The sequence below is a fragment of the Miniopterus schreibersii genome (genome assembly GCF_964146895.1).
Source record: "Miniopterus schreibersii genome assembly, chromosome: 15".
In the NCBI taxonomy this organism is placed as follows: Eukaryota; Metazoa; Chordata; class Mammalia; order Chiroptera; family Miniopteridae; genus Miniopterus; species Miniopterus schreibersii.
Genome location: NC_138115.1, coordinates 33,491,638 through 33,516,554, shown reverse-complemented (window position 1 = coordinate 33,516,554; position 24,917 = coordinate 33,491,638). Strand labels below are relative to the sequence as shown.

General features: G+C 44.6%; 1 protein-coding gene across 2 annotated transcripts in view; it reads left to right on the top strand.

Annotated features, from left to right (window-relative positions):
- RFTN1 (raftlin, lipid raft linker 1) overlaps positions 1 to 24,917 on the top strand; it is a 167,893-nt gene that overhangs the window by 10,770 nt on the left and 132,206 nt on the right. For both annotated transcript variants that reach the window (XM_081160205.1, XM_081160206.1), the window contains exon 2: positions 4,247 to 4,399. In XM_081160205.1, the coding sequence (XP_081016331.1) occupies positions 4,255 to 4,399 (145 nt within the window). In that variant the 5' untranslated portion in view covers positions 4,247 to 4,254. The remainder of the gene's footprint in view (positions 1 to 4,246; positions 4,400 to 24,917) is intronic.

Sequence of the window (24,917 nt, the reverse complement as noted above, 5' to 3'; positions counted from 1 at the left end):
CACCCCACTGTAGGTTTGATTCAGAAAGAGTTGGTTTTCCAGAATGTCACTGCTTGAGGGCTCTTTGCTACCTGGTCATTTGCAATGTCGAACGTCCCCTCCTTGCAGTTGGGTCCAAGAACCTCCCGGTAATGGCTTTATTTTCCTCCCTAGTCAGCATCTGGCTCCTAATGACTTTGGGTCAGTTTCTGCTAGAGGAATATAAGTATATTTTCACTCTTTTCCTGCTGTCTCACCATAGAAATGGGAAAAGACCTCTTCTCTTTCCTCTGCCTTTCAAGGCCTCTTAGATGGTTTTTCTTGGTACCTTAATGCTAGAGAGATCCATACACATGGCTGCAGGGATGTCTTCTAGGAAGACAAAGATATAAAAAGAAGAAAAAGCCTCCTGAATGATTGCCAAATAATTAAAGCTGATCCGACGATCAACTCCCATATAAAAATATGTGACCTGATTTACATTAGGTGTCAGTGTGAAGTGGCTGTAGGAATTTGGAGGAGCAGAGCTATAGGGGTTGGAAAAGCACTGGGGGAATTTCATCACACACAGGTGGTTTTTAGCAAGTGTCCTTTACAAAAACAGACAACTACAACAAAAGGAGAATTAGGCATGAATAGCACTGCTGCTCATGATTTCACTCGGTGAGCTGATGCCCCAGAGTGAAGAGGGACGGAGGGGCCAATCCAGTGGTCTCTAAGAGAGTCTCATCTTCCACCATGCCTCTGGTGGCGTCAGCATCTGGCCACCCGGAGTGTGTAAAGGGAATCATTCTTCATTAACAGGACCCTGAACTGACCCTACTCCTAGGTATTACCCTAGAGAAGAGAAAAGTTATGCCTCATAAAAACTTCTCATGAATGTTTATAGCCACTCTATTCATCAACCCAACCTGGAAACAACCCAGAAACCCTCACAAGGGTGAAATGGCTAAAACAGGGCCCCCTAGATACAGGCCAACCTCCACCAGTACTTGACCAAGCAGGTGGCAGGCCGTGGTCATTTTGAGCAAACTTGGGGTATAAATTACAGATTGCATGATGAGCCATCCTAAAACTTAGAGGCTTAGAACAGCAATAATGGTGTATTTTGCTCGGGAATCTTTGTTTTTGGCAGGTCTTGTTGGAAACAGCTTGTCTCTGCTCCACATGGTGTCTGTCCATGGCTTAACTGAGGCAGAGGCTCAGCTTCCAAGACGGCTCGCCCATAAGGTGGCTGGCACGTTGGTTCTGGCTTTTGCTTCCTCTCCACATGGGCCTCTCCTTGGGCTTCTTCATGGCATGGTGGCTGAGTTCTAAGAGTAGGCATCCCAACAGTCAGGCAGTGAATGCTCCAGTTTGGGTCATTCTGCCATGTTCTATTGGTCAAGCAGTCATGGAGCCCAGATTCAGAGGGGGTGATTTAGACCACATCTGAATGTCAGGAGTGCCAAAGGGTTGGAAGACCACATTTAAAAACCATCTTATTTATCATATACCAGCTGCTCTACTAGAGACTTTTACCCCTGAGGAAGATGAGCCTGAATGTGTACATGAGGGAACATATAGCCATGCCAGAAACCATCTTGCCTGCAGCAGGCAAGGCTGTTCGCTTCACCCTTCCCACCTCTCAAAGGCCCTTACCCAACCTTTGCCCCAAGCGTCTTGTGGGACTGGAATGTGAGCATAGTTTGGGAACAGTCACGTTTATAAAACTCTACAGTAATGTAAGGCACTATTATATCTTATTTACCCTCCTTTTGTAAACTACATTTTTGTGACTTATTTTAGCTTAGTAGTGACTGAATATAGGTATTTTTGGAATGATATAAAAGTCTTTTCTATAGGGTGTCCCCAAGAATGTATACACACTTTGAATAATTATAAAGGCAGTGTTTATTAAAACACATTTCATTTTCAAAATTGAGCTATCAACTGTTAAAGTATACATTTTGGGAGGACAACCCTGTATTTTGACAGGGGTAGGGATTCATGGAAGAATGAAGGAATGAACTGAAAGGAATGCAGGTGTCCCCGTAGTAGGGTCCTGGACACAAAAGAGTAAGAGGTACAAATTCACACTAAGGTTTTGGTGGCCAGCAACTTCTTCACATGCCTCCCTTTCCAGAGGGAGCTGTGCTTTAGGAACAGTTGCTTCAGCAGGGTTGCACACACTCCAAAGAAATGAATCTCTAAAGTTTGAGACCCCAAGGATTCACTGATATTACAGTTTTAATACTGTTTGGTGCTGTTTCTCTTTTCTTTGTCTGATCACATAGGTGATTTGCCTAGAGCTGCATCACATCCTGTGAGACAGGCACAGTGCCCTTTGGGGTGAACTTGGGCAGAGACTTCAAGTCTGGGACAGTCTGATTGAAACTCAAAGTTTTAAATCGGGAGAGTTTCTCTAATGCTCCTCAGCACACCTCCTCCACCACCACCGCCTGAGCCTAACCTTCTCCTTTTTATCTGCTGTCAGGGAACCCATCCTATAGAGGAGAAATTAAATCACACTAAAGTGTTAGTGCCTACCTGGAGCTTAGTTTGTTGCCCTTCTCATGGAGATATTTGTGGTTTCCAAGGAGATGCTGAGGTAGAGCGATTCTGATTTCAAAGGAATGAATCTCTAATGCTAGAACTTACCTAACAGGGTAGCAAGAATGAGAGGGTTTTTGAGGAAGATGTTTTTTCTTGGAGATCCTCAAACACTCAGTCCTGCTTAGGAAGTGAGTGACTTGGCGAGCCTCTGGGTTATTTCCAGTTCTGTTCCTGTGGTAACATTGCTCATTCCACCTGGGTTACCTGGTCCCCAGTACTTAGGAGCTTCCCATGTCCACTTTTCTTCTGCTTTGTCAAAGCAGATGCCAGCTGGCTGGCTTTTTAGCAGTTAAATATGCAGCCTCTGTACAAATCAGCTATTAAATCTGCACAACTAGAGTATTTTACAAGTAATCAGTTCATGCAGATTGCACATAAATCATGTCTGCTCTGGCCCTTTGGACGCTAATGCTCCCTTATTAAGGCATAAGTAAGCCTTCCTGTTCTCATCCATCCTTCCAGACTTTTTTTAATTACTGAAAAGTATAGCCTGGTTGTCACTACACCACCCTCTTCCACTACCCACCCCCCCTACCTTTTCTGAGGTTCATTTTGTTTTTCTGGAGCTTGCCAAACTGCCTTAGGAAGCTGGTACCTCGTGAATGGATTGAGCAAAAGGAAATTCTTATCTCTAAAAGGAAGCGGTTACCACGTTTCTGTCTGTGATATTCTTGGCCAGTTAAAATTTCTGTGAAATACAGTCCGATGGCAGCACCAGCACCCCAGGGAGGGGGGAAGTATTGGTTGTGCTCGGCGCACAAAAGGAAAATACCTTCCAGGGAAGTCTGGTGGGGGTGGGGATAAAAAGTCATTTCATGAATGTCATTCTGCCCCAGTAAACGGAGAGCCTTCGTTGTTTTTCACTGAAGACCGAAAGCTCAGCCACCCTACTATGCACATTATTTTAACATTCTCCCATTTTCTTTTCAAACTTTAGCTACACATCTTCTCTCTAATACACGCGGATTTCTGCTTCCAATTTCTCTAGCCCTGCTATTACTGCTCGGCCAGTTTTTCTTTTGGTCTAAAATGACTCTCTAAGAGTGTGGAAGCATAGTATTATTCCTGTGGTTTGGTCTAAAAAAGAAAAATTGGGGGCCTTTAGACGAGGCCCATAAAAATACCACCGTCTCCTTTTAGAGATGTTTTATGAATATAAATTCCTGTCTAAATAGTTACTGCTGAGGGTAGAAAGGACTTTGGAGTTTGGAAATTGTAACAACTTATTATTTTCTCTTAGCAACCGCAGCAAAGGTGACACATCTTTCTTGTGTGTTTTTGTTTGTTTTTAGATGGGCTGACACCATAATGCGCCCTATTGCTTTTTAGATCCGGTTTTTTAATCACAGATACAGATCATAGTGGAACTGAGGCACTCTGAAGTATTCTTTTCCTCGGATGGGGGAAAGATACGGAGCAGGTGTGCCTTGGTGTCATTTCAGAAATCACAGGATAGCTGGTAACGATGTCTTAACAGAAAGAGGAACCAGCCTGGGTACTGAGCGCAGGTCCTCTGGAGTTCGGGTCATGTATTAAATTATACTCTAGATTTCATAAAGGCTGAGGTCCTTTCTGTATTCTTCAGGAAATTATGGGGTCTTTTACTACAGTGTTTAAAAACAAAATCTCCCCCAAAATCACCCCCACTCCTTTTCTTCCATTTTGCTGGCAGCTGCTGAGATGGGCTGTGGATTAAACAAGTTAGAGAAACGCGATGACAAACGGCCTGGAAATATCTATTCCACTTTGAAGAGGCCTCAGGTGGAAACCAAGATAGACGTGTCCTATGAATACCGCTTCCTGGAGTTCACTACCCTGAGCGCAGGTGAGTGCAGGCGCCCGGGTCCTGGGGACGCATGAGCGCAGACCTGGCCTCGCACCGAGGCCCCGCCTGGGCAGGGTCTTCAGCTGAGGCCGCCCCGTCGGTGTGGGGCGGGTGGGAGGGGGTGACAAGCACATACTGGGGAGGTGGGCAGGGTGGAGGGCTGTGGGACTCAAAAGGGTGCCTCTGTCCACGGGACTGCTTACAGAAATCCATATTTATGTGAAACCCTTTCACATTTTAAAATATGGCAACAAATTAAAATGATAACAAATTAAAACCATAAGTGAGCCAACTAGTACCCGTGAGTGGGCTGAGTTTGGCTCAGGGGCCAGCCTGTTTGCAGACCCTGTTTGATGCCAGGCTGTGGGGAAAGGAAAACTTGCCTTATCTCCTCCTACTGATCTGCCCATCCCACCAAATTCACCTGCTCACTGTTCTGCCACCTTCCAAGAGTGCTTGTTGACCTGGGCTTGGCTTTGCCTCTCCTGTGCTCGAGGGTATCTGGGCGACCTACCCCCACCAGAGTCCCAGGGCACTGGTGTGACAGGAAGCGATGGTCAGTGGTTTCCTCTCAGAGCATTTGCTGAGCACAGACTTTGCAGAGTGTCGGGCTGGTGCTCCAGGGAAAGGGTATCCTGGAGTTTCTTACCTGGAGGCGGAGACGGCTCGTACACATGAAAAAACAAACAAACTCAACACGTTAAAATTGCAATTTGGAAATCGTGTACAGTATGTTTTTGGGAGAAGAAGGGAGCATTCTTCCTTTTGGGGTGGGGCGCCAGCGGTCCCTGGAAGTCATGTGCAGAAACCAGGTGCTACAAAACTAGAGCATCTTATGACACTTCCTCCCTGGGTTCTGAGTATATTTTAAGCTTCTAGTAACAGAAAAGAGAACTAACTAGTGGGACAAGGCCTCATGGCGGTGGATGTCGGTCCTGACTATGCTGTGGAGTTGCTGGGCAGATCGCTAGGCCTGCAGGGTCCTCAGCTATCAAATGAGCACATGCAAATCCACCTCAGGGCAGCTGCAATTAGAAGAGGGAAGATACATGAAGCTCTTAGCACAATGTCTGGTGCACAGTAGGGCTACTAGTCCTACTCTTCCCCCTCCTGGGCTACTTCTGTTTTGACCACCTCCATGCTGAGGCTCCCCCTGCTTCCTGAGCCCTAAGAGAGATAGACAGCTGGGCGTCCCTGGGGGGTTCTTCTGTGTACTCCTCCAAGCCCCCCCCAACTGAACCCAGCAGCTTCCTCATTAGGTTGCTTTCTGCTGGTTCCCTTGATGAGTAATGTCACCACCACCCTCTTAAATAGCCAGACTTGACACCTTAGTGCTCTTTCACCATGCCTTCTCCTCACCTACAATTGCCATTCCGTCACCCAACCCTATTAAAACTACTTCTGAAAACGCCTATAATAGAGCTAATGTAACACGAACAAATCTAAAACAAAATTATTTGGAGCGTCCGGTCAACCATTATTTGTTCAGCGAGTATTTGAGTGCCCACAACATTCTAGGCATTGTAGAGTGATTAAGGAAAAAACAAAAGCATGTGTAGGAAGAAAGATTGGAAGGAAATATACCAAATGTTAAAAATTGATTGTCAGGGTGCTGCTATTATGGCCCAATTCTTTTTTTCTTTTGCCTGTATTTTTTGCATTGCCATGTGTTTCTTCTGTTATTAAGAAGAGTCATTTTTGCTGACCCCTGCGTCTCCCCACTGCTTCACCACCACCATCTAATTTGCTTCCCTAACCTCCTTTCTGTCTCTCTGCTCCTCGTGCTCCAGTCATAGCACCCACACTGTTTTCTGCGTTGTGTTTTCTTTGAATTACCTTTTCTTCTGATTATAAAATGAACATATACCCATTATAAGATGTTAGGAAAACATTCAAAAAATCCCAACTGGTCTCCCTGCTTCTGCCCTTGTCCCCCTACAGTTTACATCACCCTTCTGCTCAAAGTCCTGCCATGGGTCCCCTCACCCCGAGTGACGCCGACTTCCCTCTGTGCTCACTGTCCTGCCGTTTGTCCTGCACGTTCTGCCACTGCAGCCTTGCTGTTTCTCGAAGCCTGCAGGCCTCCTCAGGGCTTGCACAGTGCCCGTTTCCTCTGCCTAGGGGTCCTCCCAGATATACCCTTCGCTCAAACTCTTAACCCCCTTCTCTGTGGAACTTTCCCTGACCACCTGTTTAAATTTCTACCTACCTCCAACCCCCCATCCCTTTCCCCTCTTGATTTTCCCCGTAGCACTTCTTACCCTCTTACGTGCTGTATGTTTTGCTCATTTGTTGTCTACTTTCCTTCATTAGTAGGTGGAACACTGATTGTGTCTGTTTTATCCTTGGCAGGATCTTAGTACTTAAAACAGTGCCTGGCACATAGTAGACATTAATAAATATTCGTTGAATACTCAATGTATATTTTTGTATCCTGCTTTTTTGCAACTTAACGGTGTATAGTGAGGCATGCCCCCTGTTGTTCCATATCTTCCACAAATATGATTTAATGGCTGTACATGATTTAATTGCTCAGCATACCATAATTTATTTAGCAGTCCCCTTTTATTGGACATTTAAGTTATTTTGGGGCTTTGTGCTATTATAAATAATGTCGTGATAAGCCGTGCTGGACATAAATCTTTGTGCACATTTCTGATTATTTCCTCAGGAATTACTGAATTGAAAGATACGAATGTCAGAACTCTTGACAAATTACCAAATTGCCCTTCAGATAGGACCTGTTTGTGTAAAACACAAATCTGATCATGCTGAACCCTGTGGCTGGTTCCCCTGGATGAATGAAATGGAGCTCCCTGCTGGTGCTCAGGGCTTTTCTCAGCTTGGTCTGGCCTTTTGTGGACCCTCCCCCAACTTGTCTCCGGGAGGACATGTGCTGTGGCCCTTGGCCTTGCCTGCTCCCCTCACCCTGCCCTTGCCCAGGACCCTCACGTCCCAGCTTCCCGAGGAGCACAGGGCCTGCCGCACCCCTCCCTGCTTACCAGAGTCCCACCCACCTGGAATTGTTTCTTCTTGACATCAATCCCGTCAGAATTCCTTTTTTCTGTATGCATTTGTCAGTGTCATCCTATGACACTTTATTACATCACAGATTACACTCATTTGTGTTTCCTTGAGAGCAAAGACCAAGCCTGGCTCATCTTTTGATGACATTCTTGTTCACGCCTCCTAGCTGAGCATAGCGTGTCTTGAGTAGTTAAATTCTAATAAACCTTCAGAGTAAATGCTACATGTGCTGACTTGTTTCTCTGGCAGCCTCTCAAGTTATTTTCAGAAGCTCTAATGGGATTATTTGTAATTGCTCCAGAATGGAGCCAACATATGTCGAGAGCCTACTATGTGCCGAGGCCTGTGATGGGGCATTATATTCCTGATCTGATTTTTCCCCCTAACTTTTCAACTTTGTTGAAGTATAATTTAAGCCCATGACACTGCATGTAGTCTTAAGCCTACAGAACCATCATCTTGTCAAGAAGCAGAACCTTTCCATCACCCCAAAGGCTTCCTCATGCTCCTCTGTAATCCCTCCCTTTTCCAACCCCTTTCCCTAGACAGCCAATCATCTGCTCTCCTTTGCTCCTTCTGTCACTGATTGTATTTTATACAACTTTCTCTAAATAGCCTGGTCTGGCTTCTTCCATTCAGCTGGCTTATTTTGAGATTCATTGGTGGTGTTTGGAGTGTCAGCAGTTCACTCCTGTTTTATCACTGAGTAGTATTCTCGTGTATGGATGTACCACAGTTTGGTTTTTCTATTCACCTATTGATGGACATTTGGGGTCTTTTCCAGTTTTGGGTAATTACAAATTAAATTGCTGTGAAGATTTGTCTTTGTGTGGCTTCTTATGTCATCTTATCCTTGCAGTGACGCAGTGAGGTATATGGGTACACTCATGCCTTTTTTGCCGATGAGGAAACACTCAGGGAAGTTAAGTAACTTTTCTAAAGATGCAGCGCTAGGAAGTGACTGGGGCAGAATTCGAACCTAGATCTCTCCAGCATCAAAGCTCTTGGGCCTTACAAACTGCAAGGTGCTAGACAAATAGACATTAACACCAATCAGGACATTCTTGTTAGGAAACTTGTGTTATCATGGAGAGGGACATAAGAATATTCCTCTTCCATATGGTTTTGGCCATAGAAGATTTTTAGTAGTGCTTGAAATGCTTATTTTTCATAGAGAAGATGCTCATCCAACATTTAATAAATGATAAGTTGAGGAAAACGTTTTGGCCCAGTTCCATCTGGTGGCTTAGACAGAAGGGGACCAGGTGCACTTTTTAAAAAATCAAGATCAGAGTTGACACTGTTTCGCTTAGAGCTCGGTGCTGTGTGGATGACATTGCCACCTGCAACTTCACTTGTAGGGCTGGCAGAGGCGAAAAGCAGCAGGAATCTCACAGTGAAGCACATAAGCTGCCAAAAATCTCAATTCTGGGTGGATTGCTCGGGTCTTACATTTTCAATTAACTCTGGTCACCGAGGGATGAACCTGCCCTTTGATAGGTTTCTTCCCAGATGGAGGCCCATAAAGCATTACGGTTTCTGCAAAACGGTGCCTTGTTATCTCTTTTATGTGTGCATTTTGCCAGCTTCTCTGTGCCAGGCTACTCTCATGCCACTTGAAAGCTACCTGTGTCAGCTCCATGAGAACCGACTATGTTTTATGTGTTTGGTGCCGGGGACAGTTGGCACAGTGAGTGATCTGTATAATGAAGCTAGTTCCCAGAGCTTGATCCTTGCTTGAACGTTCTAGTCCTGCACTGTCCAGTATAGCAGCCACCAGCCATATGGTTGTTTAAATGTAGTAATTAATTAAAATGAAATAAAATTTGAAAATTCAGTTCCTCTGTCCCACTAGCTCCACTTCAGGTCTCAGCAGCACGCGTGGCTGGGGCTGCTGATTGGCCAGTGCAGACAGAGAACACCTCCATCAGCACAGTAAGTTCTGTTGGGCTGCCCTGACCTGTTTTCAAGGGAGGGTAACTCAGTTCCAGGTCTGACTCTGCATCTCTAATTCAGATAAATGCACAATTTTTATTATGAACGTTTACCTTTGGGTTCTCTAAGGACCATAGATGACAGTCCTTTGGTTCTACAAATATTTATTGAATGCCAATCTGGGGCCAGGATGTGTCCTAAGGACATATGGGTGAACCAGCCAAGAGATTTATCTCGTTGTCTTAGCTCAGCTGCCATAACAAAATACTCCAGACTGGATAGTTTAAACCACAGACATTTATTTTCTCACAGTTCTGGAGGCTGTAAGTCTGAGATCAGGGGCCAGCATGGCTGGGTTCTGGTAAGAGATCTCCTCCTGGCTTACAGAAGGCCACCTTCTTGCTGTGTCCTCACGTGGCTGAGAGAGACTGAGCACGAGCCCTCTAATGTCTCTTCTTATAAGAACATTAACCTACTGCATTGGAGTCCCTCCCCCTTATTACCTGCTTTAACTTAAATTGCTTCCTTATTACAAATACAGTTACATTGGGGATTAAGGCTTTCGCATTTGAATTTTGAAGGGACACAATTCAGTGGTCTAGTCCCCTTGTTTCAGTTGGTTCAAAATCTCTTACAAATGAAGAACCAGACAATTTTAGCACTCACTGCTAAAGTGATGGTGGAAAGCTTGAAATCTGCAGGTGGATTTAGAATTAGACTGGCAGAAGGATGAGGGCGGAAGGTGATGATGTTTGCAGGTGAAAGGGATGACCTAGGGGTGCGACCAGAACCCAGAGACAACACTGTGTATATGGGAAGCTGGTTGGTTGGGGTGTGGCCTTTGGGAGAAGTAAGTGGGGACCAGATGACTGAAGGTCGTAGGTCTTGGACTGAGGAGTCTAGGTTCTCTTAAGAGCACGGAGGATTTTAAGGAGGGGAGAGGTGACATGATCAAAATCTTATTCTGGAAAGCCAGCTCTGGGTTTAGAATGAAGAAGATGGAAGGGGTAAAACTGGGGGAAAGGAGACCATCTGGAAGCCGTTGCAATCAGGCAAGAGGTGAAGGTAGGCTCAGCTGAGGGAGCTGCGCTGGGACCAGAGAAGTGGGCGGGGTCAAGACAGATTAGGAGGTGGGCCCAGGGCCTGATTGGCAGGTGAGGGAGAGCTGCTCCTAGAGAGGATGTGGGCTTGCTGGGCGCCTGGTTGGCTGGCTCGAGGGCCACACAACTGGATACTCTGATTGTGCTTTAGAGCATTTTCAAATAACACTGTCACTCCATCATCCAGGTAGCCTTGAGAACCGGAGGGAAGGTATCACATTTCTCTCTTTTTTTGGATGAAGAAATTACCTGGACAGGTACTAAGTAGTAAGTGGATCAGTATTTGAACTCTCTTCACCCAGGATTTTTTGTACTGCACACGAAAGAAAGCTCAGCGCCAACCTGTCAGGCCTACTGGCTGGCGCCTCAGTGTATTTAGTTAAAGAATTGTATTGAGGTATACTTTATATACAATAAAATACACCCATGTTAAATGTATGGTTTTATGAGTTTTGATAAATCTCTCTGCCACCACACTCAAGATACAGAACTTTTCCATCACCCCCATATATTCCCTCCTGCCTCCTCCAGCCCTTGCCCCAGACAGCCGCTGATCTGCTTCCAGTCATTGTCGACTCCTTTTGCTGCTTTTGCAATAACACAGGAATGGAACACACAGCATAGGTTCTTTCGTGTCACACTTAACTCAGCATGATGTTTTTGTGATTCATCCATGCTGTTGCGTGTCTCTAGAGCCCGTTCCTTTTTGTTTCTGAGGAATATTCCCTTGTTTGGATATGCCACAGTTTGTTCAATCATTCTCTTGTTGAACGTTTAGGCTGTTTCCAGTTTGGGGCTATAATCAAACAAACTGCTATGAACGTTTGTGAGACAGTCTCATGTGGACGTAGGTTTTCATTTCTATTGGGTAAATATGCAGGAGTGGAATTGCCGGGTTGCTTGGTAAATGTATGTTTACCTTTGTAAGAAATGGCGCAGCTGTTTTCCGAAGTAGTTGCACCATTCTCCATTTCCAACAATACATGAGAGGTAGTAGTTCATTTATTACATGTAATCATTAGGGCTATTTATTCAGTACCCAGTGTTGTATTAATCAGTTTTAAACCAGCTAACAACAATCATATGAGGTGAGTGGAGTCACCTCCATGGATATATAAATTGAGATTTTTGAGTTTGGAGAGGTTATAAAAGTAACTTGTCGTGGGCCACCAAGAGGTTGGATGTTGGTAGCACATCCTATCATCTTGGTGAACAGTGGAGCCTTCACTTTTGCCTCTCTTGGTCCCTGAATCTCCTGCACACTGTGGTGAGTTCACCATGAAAAGGCTGAAAAGGAACTCATGCTTTATTGCACGACTCTTCAAGCAGATCTTTTGTTCCTCCTCTTAAATTCTTGCTTGTAAAACATTCCCATGACACACATTACAATTTCTAAGATCAGTTCTCCTTGCCACATTTTTAAAATTCCCATCTTTGTGGTTTTCCTGTCTAAGAGGTCTTTAAGAACCGACCTTTGGGATTTTTTCTTTGGCATTGCGCTGACCAGACTCATACTTAGATTTTGGCTGCCAGTATTTTAACCTTAAGGTCTGTGTATCAGCTTGGGGTGGTCATGATGATAACAGAGGATGACATTCATTATGAAAAACATGCACATTCTGCAACGAATCATTTAAGGGTCCAGTTATTATTGAACTTCCAGTTTGGGTAACTGTAGTCCTAAACACAACTGCTGAAGCAGGTGATAGTCATTGTCTATGTATGTTGTCCTTTTAATCTCTCCTTATAATTGGGAAAAAGACTAAATCTAAAAAGAAGGATCACAACTTACATTAAGGTCTAGAAATTAGCAGACTAAAGTGTTTTGGGGTTAAGACTGTGGGTGCCTAATGGCCAGTTAAAAATCCTGGCACTGTGTGATTTCATGGGTTTTGAAGGGAGGGGCTGAGCAAGTTTCAAGACAGCATCCAAAATAATGGTAGCCTCCAGAAAAACACTACAAACCTTTAGAATTAATCATTTCTTTAAAGGAGTGGTTCTCCAACTTGAGGGTAATTCAGAATCACCTGGAGGGCTCTTTAAACCCCAGAATCCCAGCCCCAGCCCCAGAATTGCAGATTCATTAGGTCCAGGGTGAGGCCTGAGAATCTGTATTTGTAACAAGTTCCCAGGTGATGCTGATACTGCTGATCTGGGGAATCACATTTTGAGAACCTTCAAGGACCAGGTAGAGTGCAAGCTTCTTGCATCTGAGTGGAGATAGGAGAAAAATAAAATGATACTGGTGTGACTTTTTAAGTATAAAATAAATTCAAAAAATACTTTCACACCTAATTGTGTATTATGACCAACTCATAACTTACTGCCTTGAAGTAGCTTGCGATGTATTTGGAAAGACAGGCCATACTCCTAAAAAAAAAATGCGGTTGACGCAATGATTCTCCAACTTTGCTTTGACAATTTCCATGCCCAGGCTGCGCCCCAGACCAGTTAAGTCAGTCTTGAGGAAAGGACCCAGACATCAATATTTTTGAAACTACAGGTGATGCCAGTGTTCAGCGGGGCTAAGAACAAGTGAGCATGCATTTGTGAAGGGCCAGGGTACACCAACTGGTTACTCTTCTTGGCTAGGGCCTCTGTTAGTGAATATCTGTGCCCGTCCCACTTAGCCAGGGTAGGAGGGCATAGCTGAGCTCTGGGAGCAGTCAGAACTATGCCTCTGGCCAGCACATACTTGGCAGGGCATACACCCCCAACATCTACATAGACCTTCATTTTCTTTCTTTTTTCTTTTTAGAGAGAGAGATTGAGGGAGAGAGAGAATACATTGATTTGTTGTCCCACTTATTCATGTATTTATTGGTTGATTCAAGTATATGCCCTGACCAGGCATCAAACCTGCAACCTTGGTGTACTGAGATGATGTTCTGACCAACCGACCTACCCAGCCAGGGCCTGGACCTTCATTTTCAGTTACTTGGCTCATCACACTGATCTCTAACCACTCCACCTTAGAAGCAGGTCTGCTGGTTGTGGTTGGCCCTGGCAGTCACGTGATCCTGCCTCCTCCTTGGCTCCTTTTTGGAAGACTTTGCCTTAATTAGGTCTCCACGCCCTCTGTTATTTGCACCCCTTTTCTACTTCTTTGCCTTGCTGCTGCATAGAAATGACATAAGTTGGCAACCTAGAACAAGCGTTAGTGGGCTGAGCTTGAGTCAGTGATGTATCAGGGAGTTGCCTAGGAGTGACACCTGGCCCCAGGTGCCTTGGGTGTGGGTTCCCCTTTACAGGGAAGCCCCACATAGGAAGCTATGGAAAAGAACCGGGGGATGGGGTGGTTATTTGCATTACAGGAGGATTCTTGGTTTAAAGTGGGTTTCACCATGGGATTCCTTGAGATAGAGCCTCGAGTGCCCTGAAGTGTTTGTTTTGCCATCTTTAATGAGGTGTTTATTATCTCTCTCTAAATATCATACCTGCAGCTTCAGAACATAACAAATTCATGTATAATATTTGCAGCTCTTTATCAGAATTGAACATAAAGTCACTGATGTTGATGGCATTTCTTTTCAGGACAAACAAACAAACAAACCAACCAACCAATCTTAAAGCAAAATGTGAGGAACCCTGGAGGAGGGGAGATGGATGGATAAAAAGAAGACCCAAAGCAACCCATCATGTAGCAAAAGGCAGGAGGTCCCCCCAGGTCTGAGTTAGGGGGGTGACTTTAAGCTCATCCCCGAGGGAGAGTCCTCCAGCTGCAGCCCATAATCTCAGTGGCAGAAAGGTTCTTCTGCTCCTTGGCTCTCTCTTGGCTTTGCTGAGAATCCCTGCAGAAGACGAGGTGTGATGAGAGAATGACTTGAATGATAATGATAATCTTAATATTGTAACAGTAACAACAGTAATTACAGCTAATGAGCCACATACCCTGCTTAGTGGAAGTTAACCCTTTACAGGTGAGGAAACGAGGCTCAGAGAGGTTACCCAGCGTGCCCACTGTCACGCAGCAAATATGTAATGGGGTTAGAATCAGAACCGAGACTTGCCTTCAAATCCTTTGCTCTTACACAGTGGGGGCTAAGGCACAGGTCTCTCAGGTGCAGCCTTGAGGTTTGGTAGGCTCTGAGTTGTCATTCAAAGACCCCAACTTGGATTGCCTTCCTTTTGATAGAGGCCTGCTCTTGGGAACACTTACCCGTATGTTTGGTGAATCATAGGTGGTGGACATGAAAGTAGCAACTGAGTGTTATGCTGTGGGGTTGCCAAGCAGCTTCATGTACTTTAGCTCAAGTGATCCTTACAACTCCACAGGTGATTTTTCAGTCTTGTTGTATAGATGGGGAGCAGCCACAGGGTGAGCCCGACTTGCAGCGCCACAGCTTGAGCTTGGATCTCCCATCTCCACGCAGCCTGCGCATCCCGCTCCTGCCCGGGCCCCTCAGGGTCTGCAGGTTGGAAGCTACATTAAGATCAGGCTGCCTATCACCTGTTGGGAGCCACTTTCCTTACTTGCCAAGGTCATGAATGTTGGCTAAAGACCCAGTAGAGTACAGTGTTGGCTTCCCTTTGTTGCTGTTTTTTAAATAGGGCTGTTTGACCTCTAGCTCAGATTTGGAAGACCCAGCCTGAACTTGGGTACGTGTGGATGGCTGCCACTTAGTCCCAGTTTTGTCTCTGCGCCAAGCTCAGATTTTATCCTGTGCTGAATATAGGCTCCTCCTTTGCTGAAAATAGTGTGTGCTGTAGGGTATGAAAACATTTTTCTTTCCTAGAAAATCATTCCTTGCTCCTCTAGGTAGCATCGACTTCTGTGAAACCATCTGTTCTTCCAATATAATTTCCAGACTATTAGATTAAATAGTTTCTCCTGAACCACTTTCAGCTTCTGTTTCCTTTCACTGTTCATTAATAAATTGTATTGTAGAGTTTTCATATAGAATGTGTGTGTGTATTTATTTAATTTCAGTTTGGGCAACAGTGATTGTTGGGCACTGTGAATTTATTTAATTTCCTACTCGTGTTTCACTTTTGTTTTCAGTTTCTGTAACTGCTAAGAGTTGGTTGCTTTTTCTGTTGTTGTTTTAAAGACTCATGAAAGGAAGTCCATGGCATGAGTTACGAGTTGGGGTTCTGGTAGGGAGATGTGCTAAAAACAGACCCTGTTTTTAAACAGAAGATGCAGAGTGGTAAGGAAATCGGTTCCCATAAAACATGTCTTACTGTAGATAAATACACTTTTGCAGAGTTGGCGGGGATTTTTAAAGATAAATGAGATAATATGTGTGAAATGGCTTTAAGCTTTTCTGAGCAAAGCTCCTCTATACCTCTTGTATATTGTTGTTGCTTTTGATAATGCAACCAAGTCTGCTGTTGGTATTAATGTTATTGTTAAATATTCACTAATGGAGGTAATAAGATTCGATTTAAGAGGAAGGCAGGCATTCTTTGCATTCCTTTCTTAATATAAAAACTCATCTTGCTCCTTTTTCAACTACCCCCTATCCAGACTAAGAAACAACATTCAGTCTTGTATGACAATGGGCCCTGGGATGTGTGTGTGTGTAAAAGCAGTAAATTTCAGAGACTTAAGGCTGCCTTCAGTAAAATGAAATTCCTTGGTGATGACTGTTATCTGTCAAAGCAAAACCAAGTTATTTTTCTGCAGGGACTCATAAGAGCAGTGCTGTGGTGAAGTGGTCATAATTTTTCTTTAACTTGGTTAAAACAGAACAGAAAACAAGTTAATGTTCTATGCACTCTACTAATTATTATTAGTGACACTACATCAAAGAATCTTTATGAAGACACTTTATCCAATATTTCGGCCAAATTCCACCGATGCTTCAGCAGAAAGGAAGCCTGTTGAATTTTCCCTATGAAATATTTTCCAAAGTCATTCTGGTGTGAAAAGGTGGTTGCTTCAAGTTGCATGTCACTGTCATTAAGCCTAGCAGGCCAGTTCCTCGGTTCTGTGTTTCAGACATACCTTCAGCTATTCTTTGTTTACAGGTCAGATCTCCTGATAAATGAAAATTATGTAGCTGATGAGTACTTGCTACACTTATCTGCAGGTGGGATTTTTTTCCCCCATTCTCTTGCATAAACATGCTTTTCAGGTGCATACATGAGACTTACTAGGAGGAGGGTACATTAGTTTGACAGCCTTATGGGGCCCTCTGAAAAGTGGAAGGGGATGATTTCAGCTGGGCATCCCAGGTGTAATTTCAGAGTTGCTTGGTAAGCATGAGCACAATATGGCACCATATGGAATGAATGTTGCTTTTGATGCAAGACTGGTAATATATTCCTACGGGAGCTGGCATACTTGGTGGGGTGGATTTCCTTAATGGAGAAAGCAGTCTTGTCTGACAGGATATTCAGCAAAATTAATTCATTGGCTATTTATTGAATACCTACTGCTTTTCAGGCTTTAGGCTGAGCATGCAAAGGTAGACAAGAAGGCGAGGTCTCTCAGTGTAGCAGCCGGTGTCTAAATCATCCCACCCAGTTCTATGTTATTAACATTTTAGCTCCATGTCTCTTTTCATGTATCTGGAAGCCAGTCCAGTGTGGACACAGCCTTAATAGAGTCTGCGTTTTATCTTGGAAAAGCATCTGTCTCTACTTAGTGTGATTTATCTTTGACTGCAGGCCTTGCATGGCTGGAGATATGTATGCTATCTGGTGGGCAGAGGAAGGCCCTGGAAATCCTAGACGCAATCTGACCTCTGGGCCCACCACACCACAGCTAGGAAAACCCCTGGGTTAGTGACTCAATCACACCGGTTTCCTGAGGGTGAGGGACTCATCTGGGCTGCTCAAGCCCACAGGCTGAGCTCTTGGGGACTTAATAGGTACATCCAGGATGCCCTGGGCATGTGCTTTTAGGCTTTTGGTCCATGATGGCATTCTTGGTGAGAAACGGGCTGTTTGGCTAGGGTGAGATGAAGCTTGTGAAAGAAAAGTTACTGCTGCTGTTTCTAACAGCCTGGTCCAAGATAATGCCAGAAACATGGCTAGGCATGGGGAGAAGGGTGTTCAGGGTTTTCTTGATTTCCTTGCTTTATCCCCCAAACTGGTGGCCCAACTGCTCCTTTTCTCACCACCATTTCTTGCCAATCTGGAAACTGTAAATTAAAACAAAAACCTTATCTTTACTCAGTGGGTCCCTATTATGGACATCATACAAATAGATTAGACCAAAGTAACTAAAATTTAAGAAAACTTACATTTTCTCCATAATACCCTTTACTTTCTTTGCTATGAAATGAGAAATCAGAGGCGGCTTAAGGCAGGCTCCAGGGCACCAGAGAGGTGAACCAACAAAGGTTTTGTTCTCCAACTGGGAGGAATGTTGGTGGGATTCTGGACAGAGCCCGCAGTTGGGAGCTAAGTTAACCGAGGTAAAAGCTTTTTTTTTTTTAAGATTTTTAAAATTGATTTTTAGAAAGAGAGGAAGGGAGAGGGAGAGAGAAACATCAATGTGAGAGCAGAGCATTGATCGCTGCCTCCTGCACGCCCCCTACTGGAGATTGAGCCCAAAACCCAGGCGTGTGTCTTGACCAGGAAATTGAACCCGCAACCCGAGTGCACAGGACTATACCCAACCAAGTGAGCCACACTTGCCAGGGCAGTAACTTTAAACTCAACTTTTCTGCTCATTAGTTGTGTGTTACTGAGTAGCACGGGAGGCACCCTCCAAGACGGCCCCCAGTGATCCCTGCCTCCTGGTGTGCACACCCCTGAATGTGAGACAAGCTCTCAGTGACTTGCTTCTAGTGAGTGGGATACAGCAAAAGTGATAGGATGTCGCTTCCAAGATAAAGTTACTAAAGACGGTGGCTTCCATCTTGGACTCTCGGTTGCTCACTCCTGAGGGAAGCCAGCTTCCAGTTGTCAGCGGCCCGATGGAGAGACCCACATGGCAAGGAACTTAGGGAGGCCTTTTGCTAACAGCCTGTGAGGAACTGGGCCCCTTCCAGCAGTCCTGGAGGACCCGAGTTCTGCCAACAGCTGTGTGCACGAGCTTGGAAGTAAGAGCCTTGAGGTCCCTTATGGCCCTGGCCGATGCCCTGATGCCACCTCATGAGAGGCCTTGAGCCAGAGACTCCCAGCTAAGTTGTACCCGGATTCCTGAGTCACAGAAACTGTGAGGTAATAAATGTTTGTTGTTTAAAGCTGCTGAGTTTGGGGCTAATTTGTTAAACATCACTAGATAACTGATAATGGTGGTTTATGAAAAAAGTTTTTCTTCTCTCTGAGAGACAGCATTGTGGAGTGGTTGAGAGCACACACTCAAGCCAGACTTCAAATTCATTAGCTGTGTGACCTGGGGAAAGTCATTTAACCTCTCTGTGCCTCAGTTTCCTCATCTGTAAACAGGAAATGTAGCTTTTGACTTCCAGCCTCTGTATTTCAGGAAGACTAGCTTGAAGGGGGTGGAAATGGGTTTTATTGGACACAATTCACAGTTTCTACCACAGTGAGTATAAAGAAGTGGCCATATTAGTACCTTTTGTGACTCTCTCAAGCCTCTTAAATTCCCAGACCGTGTGGCTCCCATTTGGCTGAGGGCAGTTTTCCAGAGGAAGGGGCAGCCAGCACACAGCACCTGGGGACAGGGGCATGGGTCCCCTTCCAGGCCATCCACAAGAGTGATCCCTGGAGTGACCTGCTAGTGTGGAAGCAAATATTCACTGTTCATTTTTACAAAATCCCTGTCTTTTCTTTGATGACACAAGCCACGCCTGTAGCATTTCTACTTTCATGCATAGGCCTTGCTGAGCTGAGTGCCTCCCTTCTCAAGACTAAATTATATGTTTAAGAAAAGCCTTCTGCTTCGACCACAGTTATTCATCACCCTGGATGTAAATTGCCAAGCCTGGCTTCTAGCTGCAAAAGTCAAGACTGGTGACATTTAAACATATTGATGGAATGCAAATGCCCCGTGGTTACCCTTCCACAAAGCCCTAGCAAAATAAAGAACTGAAGAGAAGTTGGAAGATATGGGCATCCAAAGCCCTCTCTTAAACTTGACCAGTGTTCGTCACTGGATGACAGCATCAAGTCACCCTGTCAGGAGTAAGGGCTTCAGCTCTTCCCATGTGTCCCCAGGTCATTGTGGGCTATTTACTTGTAGATTCAACTATATTTTTTTCTTCTTCTTCTTTCTTTTACTTCCTCTCCCCCCTTCCTTTCTTTCTCAAACTAGATTCCTCTAATTTAGTCCCCTACTTTATTTTATTTTACATATATATATTTTTAAATTTATCAAAATAAGCATCAAGGTTTTGCCTAGGGAAAGAAAAAATATATAAATGATATTAGCTCTCCCCGGTTTTTGAGTTTCTTGTGCCTTCTTGCTGTTTTCACTTTATCTTCTCTGTAGCAGGACAATAAAATTGCATTCGATTGACGTGCTCTCCTGCTGGGAACCCAAGATATATTACACCCTTTCTGTGTGTTCCTCGTTGTGATGAAATGGTGGGAAATCTCCGGCAACCTTAAACGAGATAGGCGCTGGCAATTTATCCAGGACCAGGAAGAAATATAATAATTTACTCATTTTTCCCCATTAAAGAAGCAGCGTAAGGGTTGAGGCAGCTGATGCCCTGTGAACACGAGTGTACTTTAACAGAGACACCATTAATAATTTACCGTAATAGTATAATAGTTACCAAAAATTTGTTTCAACCCCTGCTTTATGGATGAAAAGTGGGATCAATTAATATTGAGTGATGACAGCCTCCCTGCAGAGAGAAAATAGGAAATCTTGGTGTCGTCATCCGCCTTATGACTAAGAAATAGCTTTTCTTAATTGTACGGAACAGAGAAACCCAGGGGGATGGAATGCATTTCTCCCCAGCTTGCAATGTAAATTGAAAGTAAAGAAAAATAACCCCACGCCAGAGTGGGGACGTGAACTCAACCACTGAGCTATGTCTGAGTTGGAGGATTTGCTGGAAACGAGCGGACAGCTTTCCCCCAAGAAGGGGGAGATGCCTTTCACGTTGGCAGTGCTCCAGGTTCCTCTGATGTCACATGAGCAGCGCATTTCTCTCTCTGCTCCCAGATCTTCTCACGGCTCATTCCTTCCCCCTCGCCCCAGTCCTGCCTTCTCAGAGAGGCCTTCTCTTACCTTCCTGCCTAAAAGCGCCCCTCCCCTTGCCCCACCCACCTTCAACCTCCACTCCCTGCTTTCCTTTCTTCATGGAACTTGTCATCACCTGACATCATGCTATGTTATTTTTGTTGTTATTATTTATGGTGTCCCCCAACCATAACGTGAGCTCCACTTTGCCTTGTTCGCTGCTAAGCCCTCGGAGCCTTAGTGCTGAGGGCCCTTGTTGAACAACTGAATGATTAATGTAAAAACTCCATAAAACAGGATAATTTAAAAATTCTTGCACGCTCACGCCAGCCTTCTTTAAAGGTATATTAACTTCAGGCAGATAACGCAGTCTCAGTGGGTCCTCTGACTGTGGTTTGGTGCCTTTATCTTTATACGTTGGTACCAATAGCTGGAAGTCCCAGTATGTAACCATTCCATTGACATCATTCCCAGACCTTCTGCGATGTGCTCTCAGAGGAGCCTGTGCATCTTTACAGCAGTGATCACAGTTCCTTATTATTTCAGTGTCTTCTCCCCTGCTGGATTTTAAGCACCGTGAAGATGGAGACCATTTCTATCTCATTAACTGCTCTGTTCTCTGCATATACCACTGAGCTACATGCAGCTGCTTCTGGGAGTATGGAAAGATGCTGGAAGTTGGAACCAGCTACTCCCACTAGGATGAAGTGCTGCCCTTCAGGAGAAGGAGGTCCTTTACCCCTCCCCTGCCATCTAATCTCCACCTAGAACCCTCACTGGCAGAGCCTAGTAGGAAGTCAGCTAGCAAAAGAAGAATGCAGTGTCCTAGCTCACAATGCAGATCAGGGTCTGGAAGGATGAATGTGGACCTCAGAGACAACAACTAAATGACCAGCACAGTCCACACTTTCAAATTCTCAGCATCCATATATCTTTGTGCACATTCTTGACATAGCAAAACAGCATTGTTTCTGCTTAACAAGATGCAGCTGTTTTTCACACAGTGCTCTTAAGAGCTCTTTCATCAAAAAGAGGAGACTTGTAGTCATGATGTCCTTCTGGCACAGTGTCCTTCTCTGGGTGACATAAATTGCATTTCTAGTCCAGTCTGTAGGATACAGAATAGTCAGATGGGGCTGGTAGAAAAAGCAGAAGAGGAATCTGCATTGTTCAGATATGGATACTGTGACTCTTGGGACTTGGCTTTTGCCCTCAGAAAACACCTCACCCTGCTGGGGTTCATTCCTGGTCAAATGATCCAGGAAACTAAATCCTTAGTTCTCTCTAACTTATCAGGATGTTGTCTCCCAGCTTGTTCCATAGGGAATATTGGAGCAACAAACGGTGCTTTTCCCTCCCCCGACAAAGTACAGAATTTTGCAAGCACAGTGGTGGTTAAGGCTCTTTTGACTTTAGCACTGCATTGCATGGTGAATCAGTGGTTTAAAAATTGCATTGGATGGAAGCCTATTTTTTGTCTTCACCTCTCTTTGAGTGCTTTAAAATGGCCATCAGACACCCATAGATGTCCAGTTCATTGTTCCCAGCATCACTCATCACCACAGGGCTGGCCGGCTTCCTGGGGGTGTGCTGGCATCTTTCTCATGGCCCCAGGATCAGCTTGTGCTTATCTTGAAGGGAGGAGGGCCAATAACAGCAGCAAGCACTGCTAATTAATCAGTGGCTATTTATCAGTCCATCAGCCTGTATGTCTGGGAGTAGCACTGGTAGAGTGATTAAAAGCATGGGCTCTGGTGGAGCACAGATCTGGGTATGAGGCCTGCAGACCTGGTGGGAGACCTGTCTCATTTGCTCTGTGACCTCGAGTGAGTTACTTAGCCCCTCTGAGTCTTAGTTTCTTATCTGTAAAAAGTCTATATATTTCCTGGGGCGGTTAGAACTAAATGAGGTAATCAGATAAAGCATTGGGTAGGCTCATAGATAATGCTCAGTAAATTGAAGCTATTTTTATTTCACCAAATACAAAGGAGAGTCAAATAAGAATCGTGAACACAAGGGCCTGACAGGATTTACTACATAAGACAGCAGTTATTTTTTTAAAATTTGTTTTTATTGTTGAAATTATTACAGATGTCACCCTTTTTTCCCCATTGACCTCTTCTACTTCGAACCCACCCCCCACCCCAGGCCTTCACCACATTATTGTTTGTGTCCATGGAATACTATGAAACAATAAAGAAGAAGGATCTCATACCCTTTGGGACAGCATGGATGGACCTGGAGAGTATTATGCTAAGTGAAATAAGCCAGGCAGAGAAAGACAAATATCACATGATCTCACTTATATGTGGAATTTAAAGAACAAAATAAACTGATGAACAAAATAGATCCAGTGACATAGAAGCATGGAACAGACTGACCGATCTCAGAGGGAAGGTGGGGGTGGATGGGTGCGGAGAGATTAACCAAAGACTTTATATGCATATATGCATAACCCATGAACACAGACAAGGAATTATTTTTATACTTTTTATTTATTGATTTGAGAGAGAGAGGGAGGGAGAGAGAAAGAGGGAGAGAGAAATTTGTTGTTCCACTTGTTTATGCATCCATTGGTTGATTCTCGTATGTGCTCTGATGGGATCAAACCTGACCTTGGCATATAGGGATGACGCTCTAACCAACTGAGCTACCCGGCCAGAGCCAAGACAGGAATGATTTAAATGATTCTTTCCTCATGTGCAAATTGAGGTTGTTCGTCCTAATCCCTGTCCAAGGCCCCATCCACCTGTAGGGTGCTGGCAGACAGTAGTTCGCCACTTTGGGTAGGCAACTGCGGGATAGAACAGTGTGAAATGTGGCACAACCCAGGCCACAAGGACCACAGGAATCTTTTGGCCTAGGAGAGGTCAGTGTTCACAGAGTGAGGTCAGCCCAGAGGTAGGTGTAGGGCTTGACACCCCCAAGGATAGGGCAGGGTAGAGAGAAGTGGGAGACTGAGGAGATTCTCCCCTCTGAGGTGCAGGCTGGCTGGCTTAGGGAAAATCGGAATGCTTTATATGAATTAGAGTAGTTATAAGAATGCCAAGTGCTCTTGTGGACCATCTCTTATTTAATCATTCGATAATAAGGAACTCTAAGTCTTACTAGAGAACTCAGGGTTTATCAATAGGTATGGTAAGAAGATGACCAGTTGTGGAAATCTGGCATCTCACAGCACCTCCAGTGACCTGGGGTCATCTTGCCCAGTTTTGGGAGCTGATGTGGTTTACTCTGGTCAACAGTGTTGAACTCACTATGCTGAAGGAGTAGATAAGCTAATTGTGTCTAAAATCATTATTTGTGTGTGCGTGTGCATGTGCATGCACACACACACACAGGCACATTGGGAAATGGATGTTATCAATGAGGACATTTATGGCCGAGTGATTTCCCAGAAACATTAAGAAGGGAGAGTAGCCTCTGAGGTCACCCCACCCAAGTATGCAGATAAAGAAGCAGGACATTGGTGGAGAAAGAGCTCCTTCAAGGCCAGTCAAGCTGGTGGCACCAGCCTTTGGAAGAATCCAGATTTCTTGGCAACTCCTGGTCTCACCATGGCCCTGCATTGGCCCCATTTCTCAACTTTTGATCATTTAACATTGTAGTCATCACTTCAGCTTCAGATGTCCCCTCCTGTGTGATTAGCAGGCCTGTCTGTGGGCCTGTAAAGGTCATCATGTGTTGGGACAAAGCCTGTCTCTTTCAAACAGGAAATCACATCTCCCTGGAGTTGGAAACAACAGAATTGTCTCTGCCTTGCTGAGGTTCCAAACCTCCTTAGTCAGGTAGGCATTCCTTGTCATTCCAGAACATGCCAGCTGAGTTCTCATCAATGCTCCCGGGTTCCGGTCCTCCCGCCATACACATGCCAGAAGTTCCTGTAACCCTTCGGGCGTCTCCAAGTTCTCCGTCCTCTTTTTGGACTTAGTTGTTAGATTGGAATCTTGTTCTGAGAACTTTTTAAATTCTAATTTCTTCTTACAAAATGAGGACTGATACAGAGGCTCCTGGCTCCGTGTATACCTGGGTAGATGACCTCTGTGGCTTCCATATATTTGGTATTTAATGAATTCTTGTTTTTCATTTCTCAAGCCCTGGACTCAGTTACAGGAAGGAAGAGGGATTTGGGGGAAGGACAGTTGCCTTGCTCAGTGGCTCCCTATTCCAACACATATTGTCTTTTTAAAGACAAAATCCCAAATTTTATAAACAGTTATAAAGCTCTTCAGGCAAAGAAACATATCTTCCTGCCTCCTAAACTCTTGGGCAGTTGGGGTTTTGTTTGTTTGTTTTTTACAGTTTAAACTTCTTAATGCTGTGTCAGCTGTCAGGACAATGGGAAGAAAGAGAAAAGAAAAATAGTGAATACAAGAGGCATAAGCAGGAGGTGCTCAGTCTC